We start from the raw sequence: 27,683 nt of genomic DNA on the forward strand, positions 1-27,683 counted from the left end.
TTTGTAACTATTTTCTCCGAACTATGCATTTCATTAATCCGCTGTGATAGTGGGTGCAAGGATAGGCTGTGCACGAGTGTCAACACAGCTAAGACAGCGGGACAACGACAGTTTTGAATGAGTTTGCTAGATATCAAGTAAACAAAGTATGAGAAGAGTACATCAACAATAAACCCCACAGTCAAAACGTATTTAGACCAGGATGAGAGAGAACGATGTAATGTGTTGAAATGCGGTGTGTTTTGATGTTGGTTGAGTGTGATGTGTTGTAAAGAAATAATTATTTTGTTTTAAATAAGACGTTTTTCTCAAGAGTAGAAGTGCTGATCGAGGATCAGGGCCCAGATTCACAAAACCTTCCTAAGAAGAAACGTGTTCTTAACTGCCATTTTTTCCTTAACTATAGGCCTTTCTAGGGAGTTTTTCCTAGCCACCGTGCTTCTACACCTGCATTGCTTGCTGTCTGGGGTTTTTGGCTGGGTTTCTGTACAGCACTTTTGAGATATCAGCTGATGTACGAAGGGCTATATAAATACATTTGATTTGGTTGCCTAGCAACAAATATATTAAGAAGATTCGGAAGAAGATATTTGAGAAGCTCGTAAGAAGATCATTAAATATTAAGACATTGTTGAGGAATTGCACTAACTTTCTTATGAATTAAAAAAAAAATTCTTAAGATAGTTTGTAAGTTTTTGCGTAAGATGTGTTTTGTGAATCTGGGCCCAGGTCCCCACCTGTCTATATATTGATCTAAAAGGCTAAACTGATCTAAGATCAGCACTCCTACCCTAAAATGCTTTGTGGATACGGGCTCTGACCAAACACCATTCAGACAGTAGTTCACAGTGCACTCACCTCAGTGAGACTGTGTGTGGTCCTGTGCTGCTCAGCTGGTTCCTCTGTGGGTTCAGGAGGAGGTGAAGTCTCGTTGTCCTCCATGACCATAGTCCCCTCAGGGTTCCCCAGATCCTCCTCACACCCCTCCTCCTTCACCAGCAGCACCTCTGGACCCTCCTCCTCCTGGAAGAGACAGGTGATACAGATTACACAGACATACTCCCTCAGGTATGTACACACAGAAACACAATTTCAACATGGAGTGCTTACCCATCCCCACTACGTTTGAGTCCTATACTGTAGTTACAGAATGACTTCATTGTTTTTAAACCCATCATGGTGGACATAAATATCTTGAGGGTACATATGATAAGCTATGATAAGTCAAAAGTCAACATCAGACAAACCTGACTAAAATCTTTTGACGTGTACAGTAGGTGTTTGTTAGGTATTGGTTGTCGCTGATTAACACACCCACACAATAAAAATTGGCTATAACATAAACATTAATGAAAACAAAAATGTGCTTTTTGGTTTTAATTTAAGATTAGGCATAAGGTATAGCAGTGTAGTTAAATTTATAATCTAATTTTAAGAAGATACATTTTAGAAATAGCCATAATCATGACTTTGTTAACTAGTGACTAACTTGGCTATGAAGCGCTGTAATGTGTATGCAGAATAGGGTGAGATAAGATGTGATGTATACTTAAGGGAGTCTCAATGAAAGTCTTAGAATGAAAATTACCATTTTGTGTTTATTAAAACATAAACAAGTTTTAAATACACCATATGAAAACCACGCACACTCTCAACTAAAAAATCTGCATGACCTAGAAACTGAATACATTTTCTCAGTACAAGTGTCTTAGGAAAAAGATGAAGTAGTTGAATGAAAGTAAGGAACTAGGCATTTGTGAACATTATATAGGCACCACAGAACAAACACAATATGTAACTGACTTTCCCGGCTTAAATATACCATATATAACACACAATGTCTGGATGCAATAGTCTACCCAGAAATATTCAACACTGAAATCTATTACTATCGTTATCTTTTTGCTGACAACAACAAAAATGAATCTTTGCCTTTAATGCAGGGATTGAGCTAAACATCAAGCTATCGAGTGGAATGGTAACTTTCTATGCTATAGAGAGGAATGGTTTTTCTGCTGGTGTATCCTAAGGTAGCTCCTCTCTGAGAACCTCTTCCTGCAGTGCGTACAGGCAAATGGCCTCTCTTCCGTGTGAACCTTCAGGTGCATCTTCAGCTGGTGCTGACGGGAAAACTTCTTCTCACAGTGGAGGCAACTGAAGGGTTTTTCCCCTGTGTGGACCCTCTGGTGCCTCTTCAGGTCACCAGCCTGAGCAAAGCGCATTTGACACTGGGTACAGCTGAAGGGTTTCACCCCTGTGTGGACCCTCTGGTGCCTCTTCAGGTTGCCAGCCTCAGCAAAGCACATATGACACTGGGTACAGCTGAAGGGTTTCTCTCCTGTGTGGACCCTCTGGTGGATCTCTACCTTCTGGGGGCAGCTGAAGCCTTTGTTACAGAACATGCAGAGGAACCGTTTCTCTTTACTATTGCCCGATGTGGCTCCCCCTCCCTGAGCCTGGGCTATAGCCCTGTCGTTTGAGTTCAGTACTTGATTGAAAAGAACGCTGCCATGTGAATCGGAAAGTGCCTTCGACGTGAATACGGCATCGTGATCCCTGAACGCGTGTAAAGGGGAGTGGGTCGTGACATTTAGATTTGTATCTAAGCTTCCCCTGTAATCTAAGAAATCTCTACCCTGGGACTGTCCGTCTCCTAGGTGACCATCTGCATTCCATGTGGGAGGAGCATCGCCCTCCACTTTCACAGTCACGTCATCTACCACTATAACCTCCCCTTTCTTATCTAGGCACCCTTCAGAGTATACACTACTACTGTACCGGTTCCATTCCCCTCTAGACAGATCAGTCTGTCTCTCTAAACCCAAGAGCATGTTGCCAGGGTTCATCTCTGTAGCGTAAGAACAAGATGGATCATCACCGCCAGTGTCGAACGTGTCACCATCTCCACAGGAATTAACCGTCCCCTGGCTCTGAAATACCGGTAAGTATTCTGAGCCGGGAGCAGGACGACTGCCCAGTCTCTCTGGGTCTGATCTGTGGTCAGATCCTGTGTGTAAGAGCCTTTGTGTTACAGTTAAAGTCTCTGTGTCTGTCTCTGACTTGAGGATGGCGTTCAGCGTTCCACTGACCTCCGTGATCCTGCGTCGGGTCCTGGCCTGGGGCGCAGCGGCGAGATCCTCCGTGGCTACAGAGGGCGCCACTCCAGCCGCTGCTCCAGTCTGGTGCTGTTGGTCCTTCTCTCGTTCAGTCCTCTCCAGCTTGACCTCAGGACCTGCTGCATTTTCATCTGCAGACTGACACAAGAAAAGGGGAGGCTATTACCAGTGCATGAGTAGAATTGGATAACAATGTTGTAGGGATGTGAGCAAGTGAATAGCAGAGGGGAGCCTTTCTGAAATAAACTGGCCACATTTGATGAACTGTAATTTTGATGTAATACTATTACACAAACCTCTATCACAATAAAGTGCTGGGTTGAGGTTACACTCCCCTCATCAACAGTGATTGGTTGGTCATCTCTCCACGCATTGTGTCCAGCAGGCTTCACAAAGCTCCTGTGGCCTCCAGTGAGATGTCCTTCACCTGAGAGAGTGATTGGGGGGAAAGAGGTACTGGTTAGGTACTGTCAATGCTGAACACTATATTGTAGACTATTGACAGTTTTGACACGGTCTACAATTGGCAAGGATGTAAGGTAACACTTATAATTTCTTGATTTACTGTCCCATGCATCATATTGTTTTCTATTAATAAATAGGAAATGCCAGTAAATCAACCTGGTCGGAATATGATATTGTTTTTCTGCAAGTTAGCTAAGTAACCAGGGGAATTATTGCATACTATCTCAAAACTGACCAAGACCCAATTCTGATTAACCATATGTGTTAAACACATCTAACGTCACACATGCGCAGATGTGATCTGGGCGACAGGCCCCGCAGCATCCGCCTTCTGCAAAATGTAGCCAACCTCTTGTCATTCCTTTGTATCGGTCGAGGATCTTGACACTACTGGGACCACTGGCGAGGACGCGTTCTCGCGTCGTTCTCTCTGCGCGCTCCCGTGCCACCTTCATTTCAAGTAGCTGTAGTTTTCTCCGCAATGTCCTGCTTTCATTCTGACTTTGAGTTATTTCCAAACGAAACACTGCATAGTCATCGTCTACGAGTTTACAGATATCTGCCACGGCTGCATTCGCTAGCACCTCCATGATGGAGGCTATTTGAGTGTGAAAAACCATAGGCCTACAGTTAGCCATTGTTAGCAACTAGCTAGCGTTACCTTAATAACATCTATCAACCAAGGCCTGTCTCCAACGCTAATTTAACACTGCCTGGGGTAAGTATGTGTGGCTGTGCAGTTACATAAGTAATATTTTGAGTTTCAAGGTGATAATAAAAGTATATATAACAACAATAAAAACGCTGCCGTGGATATTGTTCTTGGTTACTTTTCACTTCCGTTGACAGTTCTTCTTCAGTGGTTCTTAAATGGTTGGCAACCAACTTTAGTGATGCATTACTGCCACAAATTGAACTGGAGTGTGGACCAGAGACTGCGACGGTCAAAAGCCTAGTTCACATCCCTACCCAATTCAACCATTATACCTAAGGAAATGGAATACATTATTAAATAGAATATCACCTTAAGGTTTTCTGAATGTGAAAGAGTAAGCTCTTCGATCCATGTGCGGATCGTTCAATCAATATCCGAACTTCTTGACCAGAACCCTGGCACCTTGGGTAAACCACTAGGAGCAGAGCCCCACGATATAGGACTGTCAAACGTTCACTCCGTGAGATGGACAATGAGAGCAAAATGAAAATTGTGTTTGTGAGAAGAGACTTTCATACATGGGCAGGGTGTATTTTTGAGAGTGCATTAATCTCTGCATGCACTCGGACTAATTTATTGCATTCGACAATGATTTTCAACTTGTTCAATATCAATGTTTCAAGCTCTCAAGTTTAATTTCCAGCCCAACCCTGTCTATGCACGATCAAAGTAGTTTATGCGCTTGCGCGACTGGTTTTCTTCGATACAAATCTGCTCGCGCTGTGATTTATATTCTTGCTTGCGTGCTCCATCTCAATTTGGCACTCATCTGATGCCATAGACAATCAGGATACAGAACCAATTATCACAGAAGAGGTGCAATTGACATTGTAGCTATAGTAGTGCCTGTAATGATTAATGGTTCAAATGAAAGGGATTTTCATACAACTTGTAATTTGTATTTATTTTTATTTAAAAAAGAAAGTTGTTCATTTTTTGTTGTTGTATTTTACCCCCTTTTTCGATCTTGTCTCATCGCTGCAACTCCCCAACGGGCTCGGGAGGCAAAGGTCGAGTCATGCGTTCTCCGAAACGTGACCCGCCAAACCGCGCTTCTTAACGCCAGCTGCACCAATGTGCCGAGGAAACACCGTTCACCTGACAACCGAAGTCAACCTGCAGGCACCCGGCCCGCCACAAGGAGTCGCTAACCTGGATGGCGCCCTCCCGACCCTGTAGTGACGCCTCTAGCACTGCAATGCAGTGTCTCACATGCTGACCACACCGCCCGTGCGCATGCGTCCATGTTGATTTTGGCCACCCACATCAGACGCGATCAGGACACGTAGGTTGAAATATCAAAACGAACTCTGAACCAACTGTATTAATTTGGGGACAGGTCGAAAAGCATTAAACATTTATGGCAATTTAGCTTGCTGTTGCTAGCTAATTTGTCCTGGGATATAAACATTGGGTTGATAATTTGCCTGAAATGCACAAGGTCCTCTACTCTGACAATTAATCCACAGATAAAAGGGAAAACGGAGTTTGTTTCTAGTAATCTCTCCTTCTTTGCACTTTATATTGCAGTTGGCAACCAACTTTAAGGTGCAGTACCAACAGGACTGGAGTGTGGACCTCAGTTCACCTTTCAATCACCCACGTGGATATAAGCTCCTAAAAACCAATGAGGATATGGGAGAGGCTACGCAGACGTGCGCAAGCAGTGTGGGTGCAATAATTGAATAACATGTATGTGCAAATTTATTTTCCAATGCTTGCGCAATTATACATGCGGACCACACTGCCCGCATCGTGTGCGCGAGCATGCAAAATAAACATTTTATAGATTGTCAATCATCAAATCATTGGAATGAGAAAAACAGTCACTGTAGTGGGTCATGTGACCAACCCTGAGCCAAAATTGGCCTTGGTCAGTGAGACAGTAACTTTCACATCTTTTACAACCTTAACAACTAAGCTGTAGCCTACACTCTTGTGGATAGGTTCTATAACATGCCACCGATCACCACAAGCTTTAGTACCTACAAGTTTAGACAACATGACCACATGGGCAGTCAGCCACGATCAGGTGAAATTCGCACGTCATAACCAATGATGTATACCAGGGTTTTCCAAAGTTGGTCCTTTTCTCCAGGTCTTTGGGGATGGACAACACCTCAGAACATAATAAAATGAAAAACCAAAATGTGTGCAGTAGAGGGGTTAGTTACTGTATACAGTGCATTCTGAAAGTATTCAGATCCCTTGACTTTTTCAAAATTTTGTTACGCTACAGCCTTATTCTAAAATGTATTCAATCCCCCCCCCCCTCAAATTTACACACAATACCCCATAGTGACAAAGCAAAAACAGTTTTTATAAATTTTTGCAAATTTTATATATACTTTTTTTTAAATTATAATTTACATAAGTATTCAGACCCTTTACTTAGTACTTTGTTGAAGTAGCTTTGGCAGTGATTACCGCCTTGATTATAACGCTACAAGCTTGTCATACTTGTATTTGGGCAGTTAATCCCAAGCTCTGTCAGGCTGGATAGGGAGCATCGCTGCACAGCAATTTTCAGGTCTCTCCAGAGATGTTCAAGTCCGGGCTCTGGCTGGGCCACTCAAGGACATCAGAGACTTGTCCTGAATCCACTCCTACGTTGTCTTTGGCTGTGTGCCTAGGGTCGTTGTCTCTAGACGTGACGCTTTGCTTTCAGGCCAAATTGTTCAACCTTGGTTTCATCAGATGAGAGAATCTTGTTTCTCGTGGTCTGAGAGTCTTTAGGGGCCTTTTGGAAAACTCCTAGCGGGCTGTCATGTGCCTTTTACTGAGGAGTGGCTTCAGTATGGCCACTCCACCATAAAGGCCTGACTGGTGGAGTGCTGCAGAGATGGTTGTCCATCTGGAAGGTTCTCCCATCTCCACAGAGGAACTCTGGAGCTCTGTCAGAGTGACCATAGGGTTCTTGGTCGCCTCCCTGAATGATGGGAACTTTATATAGGTGTGTGCCTTTCCAAATCATGTCCAATCAATTGAATTTACCACAGGTGGACTCCAATCAAGTTGTAGAAATATCTCAAGGATGATCAATGGAAACAGGATGCACCTGAGCTCAATTTCGAGGCTCACAGCAAAGGGTCTGAATACTTATGTAAATAAGGTTAATTATAATTTTAAAAAATTGTACCCCCTTTTTTTCTCCTCAATTTTGTGATTACGAACTTGTCTCATTACTGCAACTCTCAACGGGCTCGGGAGAGGGCAAGGTCGAGTCATGCGTCCTCCGAAACATGACTTTGGTTGTCAGTTGAACAGTGTTTCCTCCGACGACACATGGTGCAGCTGGCTTCCGAGGTTAAGCGAACATACAACCTCCTTCGGGGGCCTCTTTTCGACTCCCTTCGCAATTGCAATCATATTCTGCTTCCACCAGACATTCCACTGATTTCAAAACTTGGTCAACTTCTTCCATGACAACAACACTGTTGATCGCCGTTTCTTCCACACCACTGTCATCAGAAGACTACAATGTCTGGTTAAATGAAAATGTTTTTACCTAATGTATAACTTTAGTCCGTCCCCTCGCCCATACCCGGGCGCGAACCAGGGACCCTCTGCACACATCAACAACAGTCACCCACGAAGCATCGTTACCCATCGCTCCACAAAAGCCACGGCCCTTGCAGAGCAAGGGGAACCACTACTTCAAGGTCTCAGAGCAAGTGACGTCACCGATTGAAACGCTATTTAGCGCGCACCACCGCTAACTAGCTAGTCGTTTCACATCCGTTACACTCACCCCCCTTTTGACCTCCTCCTTTTTCCGCAGCAACCAGTGATCCGGGTCAACAGCACCAATGTAACAGTATAACTTTACTCTGTCCCCTCGCCCATACCCGGGCTCGAACCAGGGACCCTCTGCACACATCAACAACTGACACCCACGAAGCATCGTTACCCATCGCTCCACAAAAGCCGCAGCCCTTGCAGAGCAAGGGGAACCACTACTTCAAGGTCTCAGAGCAAGTGACGTCACCGATTTAAACACTATTTAGCGCGCACCACCGCTAACTAGCTAGCCGTTTCACATCCGTTACACTAAGTCAGGGATTTCCTCATTGTCTGATTCATTTTAAGAGTCCTAGAGTCAGCATGGCACGATTGTCCTCCAGAAACTCTTTCTCTCTGATTGTTGCCGATAGCGCCTGTTAAATTAAGGGCAGCAATGTTTAGAGTAGTAGCAACACTTGCAGTTCTTCATGACATCTTTCACAAATCTGTGGTAGAAATTATTGTCTACACATACTGAGAAGCTCATGTTATAGACGGAAGCATGCTACCGTGCCAAGCATGCCAATCCGAGCTCATCTCTCTGCATGTCCAGCCCATCCATTATCTTAGCCAATCATGACTAGCAGGAAGGCTCCTGTCTCTTTCTGTGGCTAAACCAATTAGGGTCACAATTTAACAATTGTATTCATATTTACAGATGGCATACAAGTTTGTTATAAAGGCATATGAAATTTTACATGTTCCAGAAGGCATTTCTGCACAAAAACGCATTATGATAAATAAAAAAACATTTTGTTACGTTCAAATGCCTCCTGTGAAGTGGTGACATGTGACATACGCCTAGCTTCCTGAAACAGGTCACATTTTCTAACCTCTTTCTGTAGGTGGTTGGCTGGAGGCTAACAGAGGAGAGTGCATGTCCATCTTGGATTCCAAGACCCAGATGGGTGCAGCCAAGGGCCTAGGGGACGACATCACAGATCAGGCCAGGACCAGAGGTGACATAGTGGAGGTCAATGGATAGGACAGTGTCTTCAAAACTGGTCTGGGGACAGCACTTTTCACCACAACCAGAAACTGACAGTTTAACACAAAACAACAACCTTAGTCTCCATGACAACATACTGGCGGAGACTAGGGCGAGGCGTAGATTTTGTCTTCTTCATTCTTGAATCAACACATATGGACTTTTTTTTTTTTACTCCAATGGCTCCATATTGTTAGGTACTTGAATCCCAGTTTTAGAGATGGGCTTGACTGTGGTTAACATTTTATAATGATCATGTTTCTGTGTGTACAGAACATTGTTTTTTAATATAAACCTTTGTGCATTTCTGTACAATTTGTGTTTACAGTCTGCAGTCCATGAAGACCTGCTGACCTGTATTCGGTGTTGCTGGTGGGAGAGACTGGACCTCTGAGGTGGCTGGTCACAAACCCTGTCCCCGGATCAGGACACTGGATCAGGAGCCATCTCTCTTCCTTCCCGAGTCGGACCTGGCACCGAACCACTAGGGACAGAGACTCCACCACCACACAGAACATCACCAGTGGACAGGTGGACTGAACAACCTCAGTCCTGGTGGTCATCAGAGAGACAGAGGCTCCAGTCATGGATCCAGTCTGCAGCCCCAGACCCTTCTCTTCACAGTCTCAGAGCAGGGATGAAGCAGGACCTGGGGCTGATAGAGAGAGACCCTCCTGTTCCTATGATACAAACACCACAGTATCCAGTATCCAGCCTTATTCTAAAATGAATACAATTTAAAATGGTGTGTTTATCGAACATATGATTAATTGTACTGCATAAACGAACAAAAAGACAAAGAAACTGGAGCTGAAAGGTTTTGGGGTTTCCAGAACTTCACTGCCGAAACATTGCAAATAATACTGTCCAAAGATGCTCTTCTTCTCAGGCCCCAGAGCCTAAATAAAGGAGTACATTGAGTTTTGCCTTGTTTATTTGTATTTTGTTAATTATTTGGGCTGATATACAGCCAAACAGTAGGTGGCGGCATGCACCTATAGCATTTGTTTTCGGACCACCATAATATCAAAGAAGAAGACCCCGTACAGTAGGTGGCTGCAATACACCAATAGGTGTAATCGAAAACTTTAAAGAAGAAGAACGGAAGCGAACAGTGACCAGAAACAAGCGTTGTTATTTAGACATTTAACATAATTACCACAGGCGGTGTTTAATTCGCGTTGGTCCCGGGTCTTTGTTTATAGATGCTATCTGACTGCTGGTTAGCTAAAAATGGCTAACGTTAACTGTACGGTTTTTCACACTCAGATAGCTTCCATCATGGAGGTTCTAGCGAATGCAGCCGTGGCAGAGATCTGTAAAGTCGTAGACGACGACTATGCAGTGTTTCGTTTGGAAATAACTCAAAGCCAGAAAGAAAACAGGGGATTGCGGAGGAAGCTACAGCTACTGGAAATGAAGGTGGCACGTGAGCGCGCAGAGAGAATAGTGCGAGAGCGCGCACTCGCCAGTCGTCCCAGTAGTGTCAGGATCCTCGACCGACACAGAGAAATGGCAAGAGGTACATTTAGCAGATGGCCGAGAGAGCGGAGGCTGTCGCCGTTCATATATAGCCTAGCCCATCCGGCCTTTTACATCGTTTGGCATTTTACGTCCAACTTTAATGTATTCGGACATACACTTGTCCCCCATGGACCGGCTGGCACATAAAACATATTCCATTCAGGCTGCAAAGGCTTCAGTTTCCTTCTTAACTTGAGTTAATGGCTCGTCTGTGGGGGAAAACACGGACGAAATGTGCGTACTGTACTAATACAAATAATCCCACCACCACTTTCGGATGTTGCACACCACGTGAGTCTGTCTACCCCTGGCAACATCAGGAAGTAGCATTAGCCACCCTAGAAGACAGTACGCTTTTTTTTTATTTGGGTCCTTTGATCGCGGTGGAGGCACTAGTAATGTCTCCAGTTTTCAGTTTGGCTATTTGTTTCAAGTGTATTAGTCTATAAATAAATCTCTTTTCCAAAATTTGTCATCTCTCCCATGTCTTATTCGACTAGTAGTTGTTCTGAAATGTTTATTGCTTGCCTACATTTTACTCCCTCCTCTATGTTTAATATAACACACATGCAAACTGAAAACTGTTTGTTTCCCCAATCACTTTCTCAGGTGAAGGACATCTAACTGGAGGCCACAAGAGCTTTGTGAAGCCAGCAGGACACAATACATGGAGAGATGACCAACCAATCACAGTTGATGAGGGGAGTAGAACCTCAACCCAGCACGTTATCATGATAGAGGTTAGTGTAATAGTATTACATCAAAATTACAGTACCCCCTCAGCTATTTACTTGCTTACATGTACATCTTTATCTGCCATAGGGGAGCTTGTGAGACTTCCCTACAACATTGTTATACAATTCCACTCATTTACCAGTAATAACCTCCACTTTTCTTGTGTCAGTCTGCAGATACAGGTCCTGGGGTCAAGCTGGAGAGGTCTGAAGGAGAGGAGGACCCACGGCAAAGCAGAGACATTCAGACTGGAGTGCCCCCTGTAGCCATGCAGGACCCCACGACAGCCCCAGTGCAGCCCAGAACTCAACACAGCATCACGGAGGTCAGTGGAACGCTGAACACCGTCCTCAAGACAGAGACCAATACTTTAACTGTAACACACAGGCTGTTACACACAGGATCTGACCACAGATCAGACCCAGAGAGACTGGAGCCACTGGGCTGTCCTCCTGCAGAGTATTTACCGATATTTCGCCAGAGGACGGTTCATTCCTTTGGGGATGGTGACGCGTTAGACACTGGCGGTAATGATCCGTCTTGTTCTTACGCTACTGAGATGGACCCTGGCAACATGCCCTTGGTTTTAGAGACACAGACTGATCTGTCAAGAGGGGACTGGAACCGGCACAGTAGTAGTGGATACTCTGAAGGGTGCCTAGATAAGAAAGGGGAGGGTCTGGTCGTAGATGAAGTGACTGTGAAAGTGGAGGGCGACGTTCCTCCCACATGGAATGCAGCTAATCACCTAGGAGACGGACACTCACGGGGCAGAGATTTCTTAGATTACAGGAAAAGCTTAGAGACAAATCCAGATGTCATTACCCACTCCCCTTTACACATGCTCGGGGATCGCGACCCAGAGTCCACGTCGAGGGGGCCTTCCGATTCACATGGCCATGTCCTTTTCGATCAGGCTCAGGGAGGGGGAGCCACATCAGGCAACAGTAAAGAGAAACGGTTCCTCTGCATGTTCTGTAACAAAGGATTCAGCTGCCTCCAGAAGGTGGAGATCCACCAGAGGGTCCACACAGGGGAGAAACCCTTTAGTTGTACTCAGTGTCATATGCGCTTCACCCAGGCTGGCCACCTGAAGAGACACCAGATGGTCCACACAGGGGAAAAACCCTACAGCTGTACCCAGTGTCACATGCGTTTCGCCCAGGCTGGTGACCTGAAGAGGCACCGGAGGGGTCACACAGGGGAGAAACCCTTCAGCTGCCCCCTTTGTGAGAATAGGTTCTCAGAGAGGACCTACCTCAGGATACACCAGCAGAAAAAACATTCCACTCAATAGAAAATAAACATTCCACTTGATAGCTTCTGACTTGAGATCAAACCCTTCACTAAAGACAAGGATTCATTTTTATTTTTGTCAGCAGAAAAGACCCACAGATGCATTTGGAATAACGAGATTAACAGATTTCAGTGTTTAATTTTCCTAGGTAGAATATTGCATCCAGACATTACATATCAAACAAAGGCATATACAGTTGAAGTCGGAATTTTACATAGACTTAGGTTGGAGTCATTAAAACTCGTTTTTCAACCACTCCACACATTTCTTGTTAACAAACTATAGTTTTGGCAAGTCGGTTAGGACATCTACTTTGTGCATGACACAAGTAATTTTTCCAACAATTGTTTACAGACAGATTATTTCACTTATATCACTTATAATATATATATATATTATATTATATATATTCACTTAAATATTTCACTGTATCATAATTCAAGTGCGTCAGAAGTTTACATACACCAAGTTGACTATCTTTAAACAGCTTGGAAAATTCCCAAAAATTATGTCATGGCTATAGAAGCTTCTGATAGGCTAATTGACATCATTTGAGTCAACTGGAGGTGTACCTGTGGATGTATTTCAAGGCCTACCTTCAAACTCAGTGCCTCTTGCTTGACATCATAGGAAAATCTAAATATATCAGCCAAGACCTCAGAAAAAAATTGTAGACCTCCACAAGTCTGGTTCATCCTTGGAAGGAATTTCCAAATGCCTGAAGGTACCACGTTCATCTGTACAAACAATAGTACGCAAGTATAAACACCATAGGACCACGCAGCCGTCATACCGCTCAGGGAGGAGACGCGTTCTGTCTCCTAGAGATGAACGTACTTTGGTGCGAAATTTGCAAATTAATCCCAGAACAACAGCAAAGGACCTTGTGAAGATGCTGGAGGAAACAGATACAAAAGTATCTATGTCCACAGTGAAACGAGTCCTATATCGACATAACCTGAAAGGCCGTTCAGCAAGGAAGAAGCCACTGCTCCAAAGCCACAATAAAAAATCCAGACTACGGTTTGCAACTGCACATGGGGACAAAGATCGTAATTTTTGAAGAAATGTCCTCTGGTCTGATGAAACGAAAATAGAACTGTTTGGCCATAATGACCATCATTATGTTTGGTGGAAAAAGGGGGAGGCTTGCAAGCCAAAGAACATCATCCCAACCGTGAAGCATGGGGGTGGCAGCATCATGCTGTGGGGGTGCTTTGCTGCAGGAGGGACTGGTGCACTTCACAAAATAGATAGCATCATGAGGTAGGAAAATTATGTGGATATATTGAAGCAACATCTCAAGACATCAGTCAAGAAGTTAAAGCTTGGTTCCAAATAGACAATGACCCCAAGCATACATCTAAAGTTGTGGCAAAATGGCTTAAGGACAACAAAGTCAAGGTATTGGAGTGGCCATCACAAAGCACTGACCTCAATCCTTTTGACAATTTGTGGGCAGAACTGAAAAAGCGTGTACGATCAAGGAGGCCTACAAACCTGACTCAGTTACACCAGCTCTGTCAGGAAGAAAGGGCCAAAATTCACCCAACTTATTGTGGGAAGCTTGTGGAAGGCTACCCGAAATATTTGATCCAAGTTAAACAATTTAAAGGCAATGCTACCAAATACTAATTGAGTGTATGTAAACTACTGACCCACTGGGAATGTGATGAAAGAAATACAAGCTGAAATACATCATTCTCTCTACTATTATTCTGACATTTCACATTCTTAAAATAAAGTGGTGATCCTACCTGACCTAAAACAGGGAATTTTTACTAGGATTAAATGTCAGGAATTGTGAAAAACTGACTTTAAATGTAATTGGCTAAGGTGTATGTAAACTTCCGACTTCAACTGTATAAGCCTAAAAGTCTGTTACATATTGTGTTTGTACTGTGTAGGCCAGGGCTGGGCAATTGGCGGCAATTGCTTTAAAAATACAACATTTTCTCTACGCCCAATGGAAAAATGTGTATCAAATAAATGTACCTGTTTGTATATATATTCAATTTTCACGTGTTCCATTGCAAAATGACATAAACAAACCTCACAAGTATCAGACACCGCAAGCTCCCAGCTACTATCTAATCAACGCTGTATTGACATTGTCCCACCCCTGGTTAGTCACTATTTGATGAAAAAGCCAAATTAAACACTCTCCCAATACATTTTCAGCAATATTGCCTCTGTCTGTCTGTGTGGTGCAGGCATTTGTCTATCACTCTGTGTGTAGCCAGTTGATGTGATAACTGTCTTTTGAGTGTCCCCAAAACCTTTTCAATTAAATATGAACTGTTTGTATCTATTATTTGTTATTTGCTAACTTTGCCATGAAATGAGCAGCAGCAGTACAGAACCATCGCTAGACGCATAATTAAAGGGCCAAATGCGCAATTAAAAGGGGAATATTTTTGGGTTATTCTTCCAGACAGACCAAAAACACTATTTTGGGGGGAAAATCTGATTTTACAGGGCCCCCCTAGTTGTTTATTAACCATTCCTTTACCAGGTATATTGACAGAAAACACAACTTTCTCTTATACAATAAGGACCCAGGGAAGAGTTGCAGGGGAGAGAAGAACGTGCCTATTTGAAAGCTAGGAAAAAATAGTAGCTTGAGAGACGAATGTGGTTTTCATATGGAGTATTTGAAACTTGTTTCTGTTTAATAAAGACAACATTAATTCTAAGACTTTCATTGAGACTCTCTTTAGTATACATCACATCTGATCTCACACTATTCTGCAAACACACAACAGCGCTTTATAACCAATATACACTTACTAAATATACCTACACATACCAAACACACTGACAAACACCTACTGTACACATCAAAATAGTTTAGTCAGGTTTGTCTGATGGCTTTTGACTTCATAGCTGACTTGTTTTTACCCACATCATTATGTCCACCATGATAGGTTTAAAAACAATGAAGTCATTCTGTAACTACAGTATAGGACTCAAACGTAGTGGGGATGGGTAAACACTCCATGTTGAAAGTGTGTTTATTATCTGTGTGTACGTACCTGAGGGTGTGTAAGTCTGTGTAATCTGTATCACCTCTTCTAGGAGGAGGAGGGTCTAGAGGTGCTGCTGGTGAAGGAGGAGGGTCTGGGGAACCCTGAGGGGACCATGGTCATGGAGGACAACCAGACTACATCTCCTCCTGAACCCACAGAGGAACCAGCTGAGCAGCACAGGAACACACACAGTCTCACTGAGGTGAGCTCACTGTGAACTACTGTCGGAATGGTATTAGGTCAGGGCCCATATCCACAAAGCCTCTCAGAGTAGGAGTGCTGATCTAGAATCAGTTTTTCCTTTTAGATCAAAATGAATTAGACTATATAGACAGCTGGGGACGATCAACACTTTAACTCTGAGACTCTGTAAATACGGGCCCAGGTCTTGATACATTTTAGGTGTGGGACCATGCCCTTGAATTATCAAACCCTTAAAGAGTGTCAAGTAATCAAATTAACTAACACGTTTGCATAGTATCAAATAAATTGACCTGTTTGTATAATACTCACAGCAATCCCTCATTGCCCAATCAGAAGGTGCTTCATAGCGGGGCGCTCATATCAGATTTCATGATCCAACATCCTCTCACTCTGTATCTCTTACAGTCAGTAGACATGGAGGATGGGAAGCCTGATCTGCTGCTAGTCAAAGAGGAGAAGAAGATGGACCAGAGAGCATTGATCTGCTGAATGGACTAAAGATGGGGGAGCAAAGTAAGAGATAAATACATATAGCCTACATACTAATAGTTATAGATCTTCAGTGGGAATAGTGATGCACCTGGCTATTATTATTTATTTATTTTCTTCATTCATAAAATTAAATCAATACAACTTATGTTTAAATACAAAACACACATAATGTATGAACTTGACCAGGTAAAACAAAAAAAAATCCATATGTAGAATTCTCTGCCATGTTTGTAAAGTCTATTTTGTAACCTCTCCCTGTAGGTGGTTGGCTGGAGGCTAACAGAGGAGACAGGGGAGCCATCTTGGATACCCAGACGGGTGCAACCAAGGGCCTAGGGGACAACGTCATTGAGCATGGCAGGAACAGAGGCGACATAGTGGAGGTCAGTGGAAGGGACAGCGTCCTTAATTCTGGGCTGGGGAACAACACTGTTAACCGTGACCAGAAACAGACAGTCGAACACAAACCAACAACCAAACTTAGTCTCCATGACAACAGACTTGCTGAGACCAGGGCAAGGCCTAGATTTGGTCTGCGAGGACAGGGAGGTGTCGGTGTGAGTCGAGAGGGAACAGACAGAGACTCAGCTACTGATGCTCCATCCTGCTCCTATAGTTTTGATTCAGAGATACTGATGACTCCTCAGGATAACCCCCTAACAGGTGCTGCCTTCAGCCTGCCTTCTATAGGATCTATCAACTGGAACATGGACCCTGCGACAACACAGACACTTCCTGGCCTTCGTCCTCCTCACACTCTCCTAATGTTAAACCAGAACTCAGACAATGCCAATTCCTCAGCACTAAATGGCTACACAAGCCCATTGACAAATAACAGTAGTAGTAACGCTATCAGCAGATCTGGTGGCAAAGAGAAGCGTTTCTCGTGTTCTTTCTGTGGGAAAGCCTTCAGTTTCCCCAAACAGGTGGAGATCAACCAGAGGATGCACACAGGGGAGAGACCGTTCATCTGTACCCAGTGTGATATGCGCTTCGCCCAGGCTGGTCACCTGAAGAGACACCAGAGGGTCCACACAGGGGAGAAATCCTACAGCTGTCCCCAGTGTGAGCAGAGGTTCTCCCACCAGCACCAGCTGAAGAGGCACCAAAAGGTCCACACGGGCGAGAAGCCGTTCCGCTGTATGTACTGCGGGAAGAGGTTTTCAGAGAGGAGCTACCTCAGGATACACCAGCAGAAAATGCACACGGCCCATGTATAGTGTATAGTGACATATAATAATGTAGTACTAGTTAGTTTGTAGTTCATTCTGTTGAGGTTGGATTTATAGTATGATGAGGCGGAGTAGATGATATGGTGATGATGGTTGCTGTGATGGTGTCTGTAAAAATGCTTCACTGATGAAAAGTGACAACCTTCTCATGGTGTTTGATGCTGGTGTTTTATAATGAGGAAATGATAGTGCATTAATTAATGTTTACTTGACATAAAGTAGTGAAGCTGTGTGTAATGTTGAACCTTTATTTTATTTTCAAAATGAGGGTACCAGATTTACAGAAAAAGTTATTCTACTTGTCACGTATTGTTTTGTGCAATAAAAGTACTGTACTTCAAAGTTGAGTGTATTACCATTTTGTTGAAGTTAAATACAAAACTGACTGTGCTGACTGATTTGGTTATTTTTGTTTTGCTGCACAAAACATCTCATTCGAACCAAAACATTATACTTAATTATTGAGTCAACACATGGAAATTTGTTATATTACATTTGTATTAGCATTAGAGATGGGCTTGACTGTGGAGAACATTTTATAGTGTCATGTTTCTGTGTGTTCTGAGTTTCTTATATAAAGACCTTAATGCTTTTCTGTTAAATTGTGTGTTTACAGTCTGCAGTCCATGAGGACCTTCTGATATCCAGTGTTGCTGGCGGAAGAGACTGGACCTCTGAGGTGGCAGGTCACAAACCCTGGCCCCGGATCGGAACCCTGGATCGGGAGTTGTCGCTCTTCCTTCCTGAGTCACAACCAGGACCCAACCACGAGGGACAGAGACTCCACAACCACACAGAAGACAACCAGTGGACAGGTGGTCTGAACAACCTCAGTCCTGGTGGTCATCAGAGAGACAGAGGCTCCAGTCAGGGATCCAGTCTGCAGCCCAGACCCTTCTCTTCACAGTCTCAGTGCAGGGATGAAGCAGGGCCTGATAGAGATAGACCCTCCTGTTCCTGTGATACAAACACCACAGTATCCATGATGAACACACTACCAGGGGCGGCAGGGTAGCCTAGTGGTTAGAGCGTTGGACTAGTAACCGGAAGGTTGCGAGTTCAAACCCCCGAGCTGACAAGGTACAAATCTGTCGTTCTGCCCCTGAACAGGCAGTTAACCCACTGTTCCCAGGCCGTCATTGAAAATAAGAATTTGTTCTTAACTGACTTGCCTGGTTAAATAAAGGTAAAAAAAACAAAAAAAAAAAAAAAAAACAGAGTAGGTCACCCTGGGCTTCAGCCTTCACAGACAGTGGTGGGTATTCTAACAGGAAGTATGTCTTCTTCAGTCTCGTCGAATGCCTTGTACCTGAGTTCATGGAAGGCCTGTGCCTGGGTCTAGCCTTCCTCAGCTGGCTCATGGTTAACCCATCAATACAGACAGGTTAAGGATGGGCGTTCACCACAAGAGGACCTCAGACTTGGGCAAAGGTTCACCTTCCAGCAAACTTAAGCACACAGCCAAGACAACGCAGGAGTGGCTTCGGGACAAGTCTCTGCATGTCCTTGAGTGACCCAGCCAGAGCCCGGACTTGATCCTGATCAAGCCTACAACACAACACACAATCCCAACAACACCCAAACAATGTCTAGAGATCAAGGAGGGATCTCAAAGACTAACCACCTGAGGGCAGTGGCTCCTGCTTCTACTTCTGCTGTCATTGGGTCATAACGTGGGAGGCCGAGCGTTAAGACGGAAGCAGACAAGCCATACGCCTGCCCCACGTGTGCGAAGCACTTTACTGAGGCAAACAATGTGAAGAAGCACCAGACCGTTTTCACTAAGGATAGGCCCTTCAAGTGCAAAGTATGTTACAAGAGCTTCTCCTTCCTGAGTACCCTTATCAGACATAGGAGTGTCCACAATGGGGAGAAATAGTAGCAGTGTGGCTTGAGATTTACACAGAGGGCATCTGGGAACCTTTCTGTAGCTGACGTACAATGCATTCGGAAAGTATTCAGACACCTTTACTTTTTCCACATTTTGTTACGCTACAACCTTATTCTAAAATGGATTCAATAAATTTTTCCCCTCATCATTCTACACACAATACCCCATAATGGCAAAGCGAAAACATTTTTAAAAATGTTTTTGCAAATGTATTAAAAATAAAAAACAGTACAATCTAAATAAGTATTCAGAACCTTTACGATGAGACTCTAAATTTAGCTCAGGTGCATCCTGTTTCCATTTATCATGCTTGAGATGTTTCTGCAACTTGATTGGAGTCCACCTGTGGTAAATTGAATTGATTAGACATGATTTGGAAAGGCACACACCTGTCTATTAAAGATCCCACAGTTGACAGTGCATGTCAGAGCAAAGCTCCGAGAGCTCCGAGACAGGATTGTGTCGAGGCACAGATCTTGGGAAGAGTACCAAAACATTTCTGCAGCATTGAAGGTCCCCAAGAACACAGTGGCCTCCATTCTTAAATGGGAGAAGTTTGGAACCACCAAGACTCTTCCTAGAGCTGGGCGCCCGGCCAAACTGAACAATCTGGGGAGAAGGGCGTTGGTCAGGCAGGTGATCAAGAACCCGATGGTCACACTGACAGATCTCCAGAGTTTCTCTGTGGAGATGGGAGAATCTTCCAGAAGGACAACCATCACTGCAGCACTCCACCAATCAGGCCTTTATGGTAGTGTGGCCAGACGGAAGCCACTCCTCAGTAAAAGACACATAACAGCCCGCTTGGAGTTTGCCAAAAAGCACCTAAAGGACTTTCAGACCATGAGAAGCATGGTCAGGACCTCAGACTTGGGCAAAGGTTCACCTTCCAGCAAACTTAAGCACACAGCCAAGACAACGCAGGAGTGGCTTCGGGACAAGTCTCTGCATGTCCTTGAGTGACCCAGCCAGAGCCCGGACTTGATCCTGATCAAACATCTCTGGAGAGACCTGAAAATAGCTGTGGAGTGAAGCTCCCCATACAACCTGACAGAGACAGAAACTCCCCAAATACAGATGTGCCAAGCTTGTAGCGTCGTACCCAAGATGACTTGAGGCTGTAATTGCTGCCAAAGGTGCTTCAACACAGTACTGAGTAAAGGGTCGAAATACTTCAACTGAAATATTACATTTATATATTTTTGTATTTGTTATAAATTTGCTAACATTCCCAAACCTGTTTTTGCTTTGTCATTTTGGGGTATTTTGTGTAGATTGAGGGGGGTGGGGGGAATATTCTAACCATTTTAGAATACGGCTGTAACGTACCAAAATGTGGGAAAAGTCATGGGGTCTGAATACTTTCCGAATGCACTGTAGTTATGTTTGGTGTCTTGGGCTAAGAGGGTAAATAACCACATACCCCTCATTAATCCTTTGTTAATTTATCATTTGAAACAGGCTTGTGTAAATACCTGCTTTTAGAGAGACGGTAAACATTGGATAGAACAAGGACAATTTAATCTTTATCTTACTGAGGTGATGTAGACGGAATAAATCTATTCATTATCAATTTCTCCTATCGTCTTGAAAGATACAGATCATAAGAGATTTGATGTGTAACGTAATAATCTGTACCGTAATTCACAGAACAGCGCGCACAACCTTTTCGTTTAACCACACCCTTTAAGCTATGACGCCAAACAAACGGAAGTGACCAATAACAATTTCCACGTTAAGGTTGTTATTGTTATTTAGACATTTATTAACACAGTGGAACATTGTTAATTTAACTGCACAGCATCACATACTTAACGTTACCCCAGTTTGTGTTTAATTCGTGTTAGCTAACAATGGCAAACTGTGACGGTGTGGCTTTTCACACTCAGATAGCCTCCATTATGGAGGTGCTAGCGAATGCAGCCGTTACAGAGATATGTAAACTCGTAGACGACGACTATGCAGTGTTTCGTTTGGAAATGTCTCAAAGCCAGAAAGAAAACAGGGCATTGCGGAGGAAACTACAGCTTCTGGAACCGAAGGTGTCACGGGAGCGCGTCCTCGCGAGTCGTCCCAATAGTGTCAAGATCCTCGACGGATACAGAGGAATGGCAAGAGGTAAATTTTGCTGAATGCGAAGGCTGCGTGGCCTGTCGCCCGGTTCCCCTCTGCTCAGATATGTTATCCAGGTTTGGAACTTGGTCAGTTTTTGGATAGTATGTAATACTTCTCTGATATCCATATTGTACAATGTTTGTATTTTACCAGGAAGGTAAATTAAGAAAAGTATTATTCCACCGACAGAATTGCTTTGTCCTAATACCTATATTTTCGTTCTAAATAATAGGCCTTTTAGGTATGCCTAAATATTTTTATAGTATGTGAATTTTAGAAAATTGAGTAAGCTTTGAGTGCCAGTATGTTATACTCATGTCGGCTTTTCGTCTAGTATAAATCAATGTTCACTTTCGAGTAAGACTCACGTGTGTTTGACAACAGCTGATATGGATGAGTTACTAAACTAACGATTGGCGGGAAACATCGCAATTAGATGACGCGTTCTCTGTATTATGCCGGGTTCAAAACAACTCAGAACAAGTACATCTCCAACTTCTCTGCATTCAAAACAACTGGGAACTCGGGAAAAAAACTCGCTCTGACTGGAAATTGCATGACGGAAATTAAGTCGTCTTTCTAGAGCTCCGACTTTCCGACCTGGAGATCACTTTCGTCATTATTTGACCTCGGTTATTTCCGAATTCCCAGTTGTATTGAAAGCACAATGAGCCTCACTGCCTTACGTCAGATGGCGTCACCCATCCGTGATGCTCGTCCCTCGACGGAGTGCAGGCAGAATCGAAACCCATCTAATGTAGAAAAATGGATTAGCCTAGTATGTTGGTATTTGTTGCTTACTGTATTTTTTTTTAAAACTAAGTAGTATGTTATACGATTAGTATGCAGTTTAAGTAAGTAGTAGGCAAACTGGATTTCAGACAAAGACAGTATCATATTCTAACCAGCTTCTAACCAATTGCCTATTGTCATACTCAATAAAAAAAATGTGGTGCATGGAAAAGAATCCAGCAATAAATTAGGATATCAAGAAATTATGAGAACTGTTACCTTGCATCCTTGCCAATTGTAGACCGTGTCAATAGTGTACAATATAGCACTGAGCACAAAGTATCTAACTTAACCACCCCTTTCCTCCATTCACTCTCTCAGGTGAAGAACATTTCACTGGAGGCCACAGGAGCTTTGTGAAGCCAGCGGGACTCAACCCGTGGAGAGATGACCAACCCATAGCTATAAATGAGGAGACTGGAACCTCAACCCAGCATGTTATCGTGATAGAGGTTAGTGTCATAGAGTAACATAAAACAGTACATCAAATGTGCCCCGTCTATTTCAGAAAGGCTTCACTCCACTATTAAAGGCCCACCTCAAAATAAGTTATCGCACCTATTTCGAGCAATTCCTGTCCTAGAGAGGAAGTTCTCGTTTTAGGTTCCACCTGTGAGCACCATTTTGGTTAACAGGCATACTATTAGGTGAAAATAATTCTTTCAGAAAGACTACCTGTCAGCAGTTGAATCTCAGCTAAACCGTGGCTATACGAGCTGTTGAGGGTTGCCGTTTGTCTAATTCTTGCCTGTTGATAATTCCAGTGAAACCATATAGGATTCCAGACATCATTAATATTTGGATATACACACAGACATGATCAAATAGCTATATTCTTTGTTCTCTCTGTCGTTTCAGCTAGCTAGCTATACATCAATGCATTATCTACATCGCAGCTGCAAATCCACCGTAGAAATAGAAAGAATAGAAGATCTGGTAATATGGATAGCCTAATGTATGGTTTGAAGCGTGTATTAGTTTTGGTTGGCCTGGTCCCCAGGGTGGGTAGAGATTTCTATTTAGAATCAGTGGAATGGTTGCAAATCCTGCTCACCCGCAGCACCGGGCCATGCAAAACATATCTTTTTAAACGTTAGTGGTCAAAACCATTCATGGGGCGACAGGGGTAGCGGACTCTAAAATGCATTAAGAACACCTGCTCTTTCCATGATATAGACTGACCAGGTGAAAGCCACGATACCTTAACTAGTGACCTCAATAAGGGATCAGAAAGGTATTGGGAAGTTCAGAAAATCATCAGGCGATCATTTTGTATGATCTTCTGTGTAGAAAAGAACATCATCATTCAAATTTCAATCATATTTATTTTATATAGCCCTTCGTACATCAGCTGATATCTCAAAGTGCTGTACAGAAACCCAGCCTAAAACCCCAAACAGCAAGCAATGCAGGTGAAGAAGCACGGTGGCTAGGAAAAACTCCCTAGAAAGGCCAAAACCTAGGAAGAAACCTAGAGAGGAACCAGGCTATGTGGGGTGGCCAGTCCTCTTCTGGCTGTGCCGGGTGGAGATTATAACAAAACATGGTCAAGATGTCATCATTGATGTTCTTTCTCCACTGGTCTAGTCCACTCTGTTCTAATGAGACTTGTGGGCATTTATTGAGGGAGACACATATGTATTTCTGAGTCTTATCTTTCAGTGATGGGGGTCATAATATTTTGTAGCTTAAACCGTATAAAAGATAGAGCCACATTTTATTTGTAGGAAGGAAACAGAAACCGCTCAGTTTATTACAACCTTAATTTTATTTCACAGTTTCTCTCGCGACCCCATTTTTAATTCAAGACCCCTAGTTTGAGACACGTTGGCATAGTCAGTGCAATATAGGGTCACTGCGGATAATTATTTAGCAGTGGCTATTTAATTAATTTTCTCTGATTTCTCTGGACTAAAACCCTAACAAACTGTTGTTGCAGGATCTGAAAAACCATCAGTCAATAGGAAATATCATTATACTTTTGGGTAAGCTATTTATTGTTAGGGAATGAATGGTAGAAATGTTACAAATAGGGAGGTTCAAGACCCTTGTAAGACATCATAGTAAAATGGAGGGATGTATTGCAAAAGGAAATGGGAAAGATGGGTTAATCTGTGGATATCGAAGGGTTGGAGTTAAACTCAGAATGACTGGTGGATTGGCCGCTGTGAGTGATAATCTAGCACTTGAAGAAAGAGGAAATTAGGATTATATGTAGAATTATTTAATTACAGGTACTGTAGATGTGAACGAAGTAGCTGTAAGTAGAAGTATTGTTGTCCGTTAGTTTACTCTAATGAGGGTAGGGGGGTGAAAGTGTATATACATTGCTCAAAAAAATAAAGGGAACACTTAAACAACACAATGTAACTCCAAGTCAATCACACTTCTGTGAAATCAAACTGTCCACTTAGGAAGCAACACTGATTGACAATACATTTCACATGCTATTGTGCAAATGGAATAGACAACAGGTGGAAATTATAGGCAATTAGCAAGACACCCCCAATAAAGGAGTGGTTCTGCAGGTGGTGACCACAGACCACTTATCAGTTCCTATGCTTCCTGGCTGATGTTTTGGTCACTTTTGAATGCTGGCGGTGCTTTCACTCTAGTGGTAGCATGAGACGGAGTCTACAACCCACACAAGTGGCTCAGGTAGTGCAGCTCATCCAGGATGCCACATCAATGCGAGCTGTGGCAAGAAGGTTTGCTGTGTCTGTCAGCGTAGTGTCCAGAGCATGGAGGCGCTACCAGGAGACAGGCCAGTACATCAGGAGACATGGAGGAGGCCGTAGGAGGAGGCCAACAACCCAGCAGCAGGACCGCTACCTCCGCCTTTGTGCAAGGAGGAGCACTGCCAGAGCCCTGCAAAATGACCTCCAGCAGGCCACAAATGTGCATGTGTCTGCTCAAACGGTCAGAAACAGACTTCATGGGGTGGTATGAGGGCCTGACGTCCACAGGTGGGGGTTGTGCTTACAGCCCAACACCGTGCAGGACGTTTGGTATTTTCCGGAGAACACCAAGATTGGCACATTCGCCACTGGTGCCCTGTGCTCTTCACAGATGAAAGCAGGTTCACACTGAGCACATGTGACAGACGTGACAGAGTCTGGAGATGCTGTGGAGAACGTTCTGCTGCCTGCAACATCCCCCAGCATGACCGGTTTGGCGGTGGGTCAGTCATGGTGTGGGGTGGCATTTCTTTGGGGGGCCGCACAGCCCTCCATGTGCTCGCCAGAGGTAGCCTGACTGCCATTAGGTACCGAGATGAGATCCTCAGACCACTTGTGAGACCATATGCTGGTGTGGTTAGCCCTGGGTTCCTCCTAATGCAAGACAATGCTAGACCTCATGTGGCTGGAGTGTGTCAGCAGTTTCTGCAAGAGGAAGGCATTGATGCTAAGGACTGGCCCGCCCGTCCCCCAGACCTGAATCCAATTGAGCACATCTGGGACATCATGTCTCGCTCCATCCACCAACACCACGTTGCACCACAGACTGTCCAGACTGAGGAAATCCCTCAGGAGACCATCCGCCACCTCATCAGGAGCATGCCCAGGCGTTGTAGGGAGGTCATACAGGCACGTGGAGGCCACACACACTACTGAGCCTCATTTTGACTTGTTTTAAGGACATTACATCAAAGTTGGATCAGCCTGTAGTGTGGTTTTCCACTTTAATTTTGAGTGTGACTCCAAATCCAGACCTCCATGGGTTGATAAATTTGATTTCCATTGATAATTTTTGTGTGTTTTTGTCAGCACATTCAATGTAAAGAAACAAGTATTTAATAAGAATATTTCATTCATTCAGATCTAGGATGTGTTATTTTAGTGTTCCCTTTATTTTTTTGAGCAGTGCATAAAAAAAAAAAGTATGGTTTCCATGTATTTGATGCCATTCCATTCGCTCCGTTCCAGCCATTATTATGAGCCGTCCTTCCCTCAGCAGCCTTCTGTGACAAAAACAATGATATTTATGGCTTTATCAAATTAGGATCTTACCAGGAAGCCAATAAATAAACGGAGCATGAGTTGTTGTTTGGGTAAGCCAATGTCTGTCAATCAATCAATTAAATGTATATATAAAGCCATTCTTACATCAGCTCATGTCACAAAGTGCTGTACAGAAACCCAGCCTAAAACCCCAAACAGCAAGCAATACAGGTGTAGAAGCACGGTGGCTAGGAAAAACTCCCTAGAAAGGCCAGAACCTAGGAAGAAACAGAGAGAGGAACCAGGTTATGAGGGGTGGCCAGTCCTCTTCTGGCTGTGCAGGGTGGAGATTATAACAGAACACGGCAAAGATGTTAAAATGTTCATAGATGACCAGCCGGCTCTAATAATAATAATCACAGTGGTTGTAGAGGGTGCAACAGGTCAGCACCCCAGGAGTAAATGTCAGTTGGCTTTTCATAGCCAATCATTCAGAGTATCTCTACCGCCCCTGCTGTCTCTAGAGAGTTGAAAACAGCAAGTCTGGGACAGGTAGCACGTCCGGTGAACAGGTCAGGGCTTCATAGCCACAGGCAGAACAGTTGAAACTGGAGCAGCAGCACGACCAGGTGGACTGGGGACAGCAAGGAGTCATCAGGCCAGGTAGTCCTGAGGCATGCATGGTCTTAGGGCTCAGGTCCTCTGAGAGAGAGAGAGAAATAGAGAGCATACTTAATTTCGCACAAGACACCGGATAAGACAGGAGAAATACTCCAGATATAACAGACTGACCGTAGCCCCCTGACACAAACTATTGCAGCATAAAAACTGGAGGCTGAGACAGGAGGGGTTGGGAGACACTGTGGCCCCATCCGACGATACCCCGGGACAGGCCCAAACAGGCAGGAAATAACCCCGCCCACTTTGTCAAAGCACAGCCCCCACACCACTGGAAGGATATCTTCAACCACCAACTTACCATCCTGAGATAAGGCCGAGCATAGACAAAGAAGATCTCCCCCCACGGCACAAACCCAAGGGGGTGCGCCAACAATGTCCATGTAGTACAGAGGCACAGCCAACAGCCCCTGGACAGACCTACTTATTGTTGTCCGTTAGAACGGCTACAATTTCTGGCTCCTCATGTCTGCATCGATTTGTACATGAGGCTGTAACCAACATGCATATCACCTACATTTTAACATGAGAAATAAATGTGAATATTATTCCAATGTTGGCCTCTGATCGGAGTAATTGTTGTGTGTTTATTTTTACTTGTAAATGGAGTTTTCTGAATGGACATTTTTCTTATCTTACTTGTTTTTTTACTTGTCCCGGACAAAAGGACAAGTGTTAATGTCGAG

The 27,683-nt window shown here is 43.8% G+C and overlaps 3 protein-coding genes and 1 long non-coding RNA gene across 10 annotated transcripts in view; 3 read left to right on the top strand and 1 right to left on the bottom strand.

Moving 5' to 3' along the window:
• LOC110534626 (uncharacterized) overlaps nt 1–4,453 on the bottom strand; it is a 168,433-nt gene extending 163,980 nt beyond the window's left edge. Inside the window, exons 1-4 of the mRNA XM_036934482.2 lie at nt 3,931–4,453; nt 3,413–3,543; nt 3,090–3,254; nt 859–1,023 (exon numbers count right to left, since the gene is read on the bottom strand). Coding sequence (XP_036790377.2) covers nt 859–1,023; nt 3,090–3,254; nt 3,413–3,543; nt 3,931–4,219 — 750 coding nt within the window. The 5' untranslated portion in view covers nt 4,220–4,453. The remainder of the gene's footprint in view (nt 1–858; nt 1,024–3,089; nt 3,255–3,412; nt 3,544–3,930) is intronic.
• Nucleotides 3,965–9,987, top strand: LOC149980156 (uncharacterized). 5 transcript variants are annotated; one of them, XR_016483875.1, is made up of 4 exons: nt 3,965–4,299; nt 5,827–5,964; nt 8,925–9,264; nt 9,396–9,987. It is a non-coding gene; the product is annotated as an uncharacterized LOC149980156 (long non-coding RNA). The 5 variants fall into 5 exon arrangements; XR_016483878.1 differs by having other exon boundaries at nt 3,980–4,299; nt 8,925–9,038; XR_016483874.1 differs by lacking the exon at nt 5,827–5,964 and having other exon boundaries at nt 4,169–4,299.
• A 92-nt stretch (nt 9,988–10,079) lies between these two features.
• Nucleotides 10,080–17,922, top strand: LOC110534701 (uncharacterized). Of its 3 annotated transcripts, XM_090187539.1 has the most exons (6): nt 10,090–10,589; nt 11,201–11,331; nt 11,496–11,651; nt 15,702–15,854; nt 16,262–16,369; nt 16,610–16,744. In XM_090187539.1, exons 1-5 carry the CDS (start codon nt 10,301–10,303, stop codon nt 16,343–16,345), a joined length of 813 nt encoding a protein of 270 aa, XP_090043665.1. In that variant the 5' UTR covers nt 10,090–10,300; the 3' UTR covers nt 16,346–16,369; nt 16,610–16,744. The 3 variants fall into 3 exon arrangements, with proteins under 3 accessions (XP_090043664.1, XP_090043665.1, XP_021475307.3); XM_090187538.1 differs by lacking the exons at nt 15,702–15,854; nt 16,262–16,369; nt 16,610–16,744 and having other exon boundaries at nt 10,080–10,589; nt 11,496–15,319; XM_021619632.3 differs by lacking the exons at nt 10,090–10,589; nt 11,201–11,331; nt 11,496–11,651; nt 15,702–15,854 and having other exon boundaries at nt 16,610–17,922.
• Nucleotides 17,923–21,159: 3,237 nt separating this feature from the next.
• Nucleotides 21,160–27,683, top strand: part of LOC110534636 (uncharacterized) — a 40,113-nt gene continuing 33,589 nt past the window's right edge. The window contains exons 1-2 of the mRNA XM_090187432.1: nt 21,160–21,589; nt 22,700–22,830. Coding sequence (XP_090043558.1) covers nt 21,325–21,589; nt 22,700–22,830 — 396 coding nt within the window. The 5' untranslated portion in view covers nt 21,160–21,324. The remainder of the gene's footprint in view (nt 21,590–22,699; nt 22,831–27,683) is intronic.

The sequence above is a fragment of the Oncorhynchus mykiss genome, chromosome 10 (assembly GCF_057628025.1).
Source record: "Oncorhynchus mykiss isolate SJ-2025 chromosome 10, ASM5762802v1, whole genome shotgun sequence".
Taxonomy (NCBI): Eukaryota; Metazoa; Chordata; class Actinopteri; order Salmoniformes; family Salmonidae; genus Oncorhynchus; species Oncorhynchus mykiss.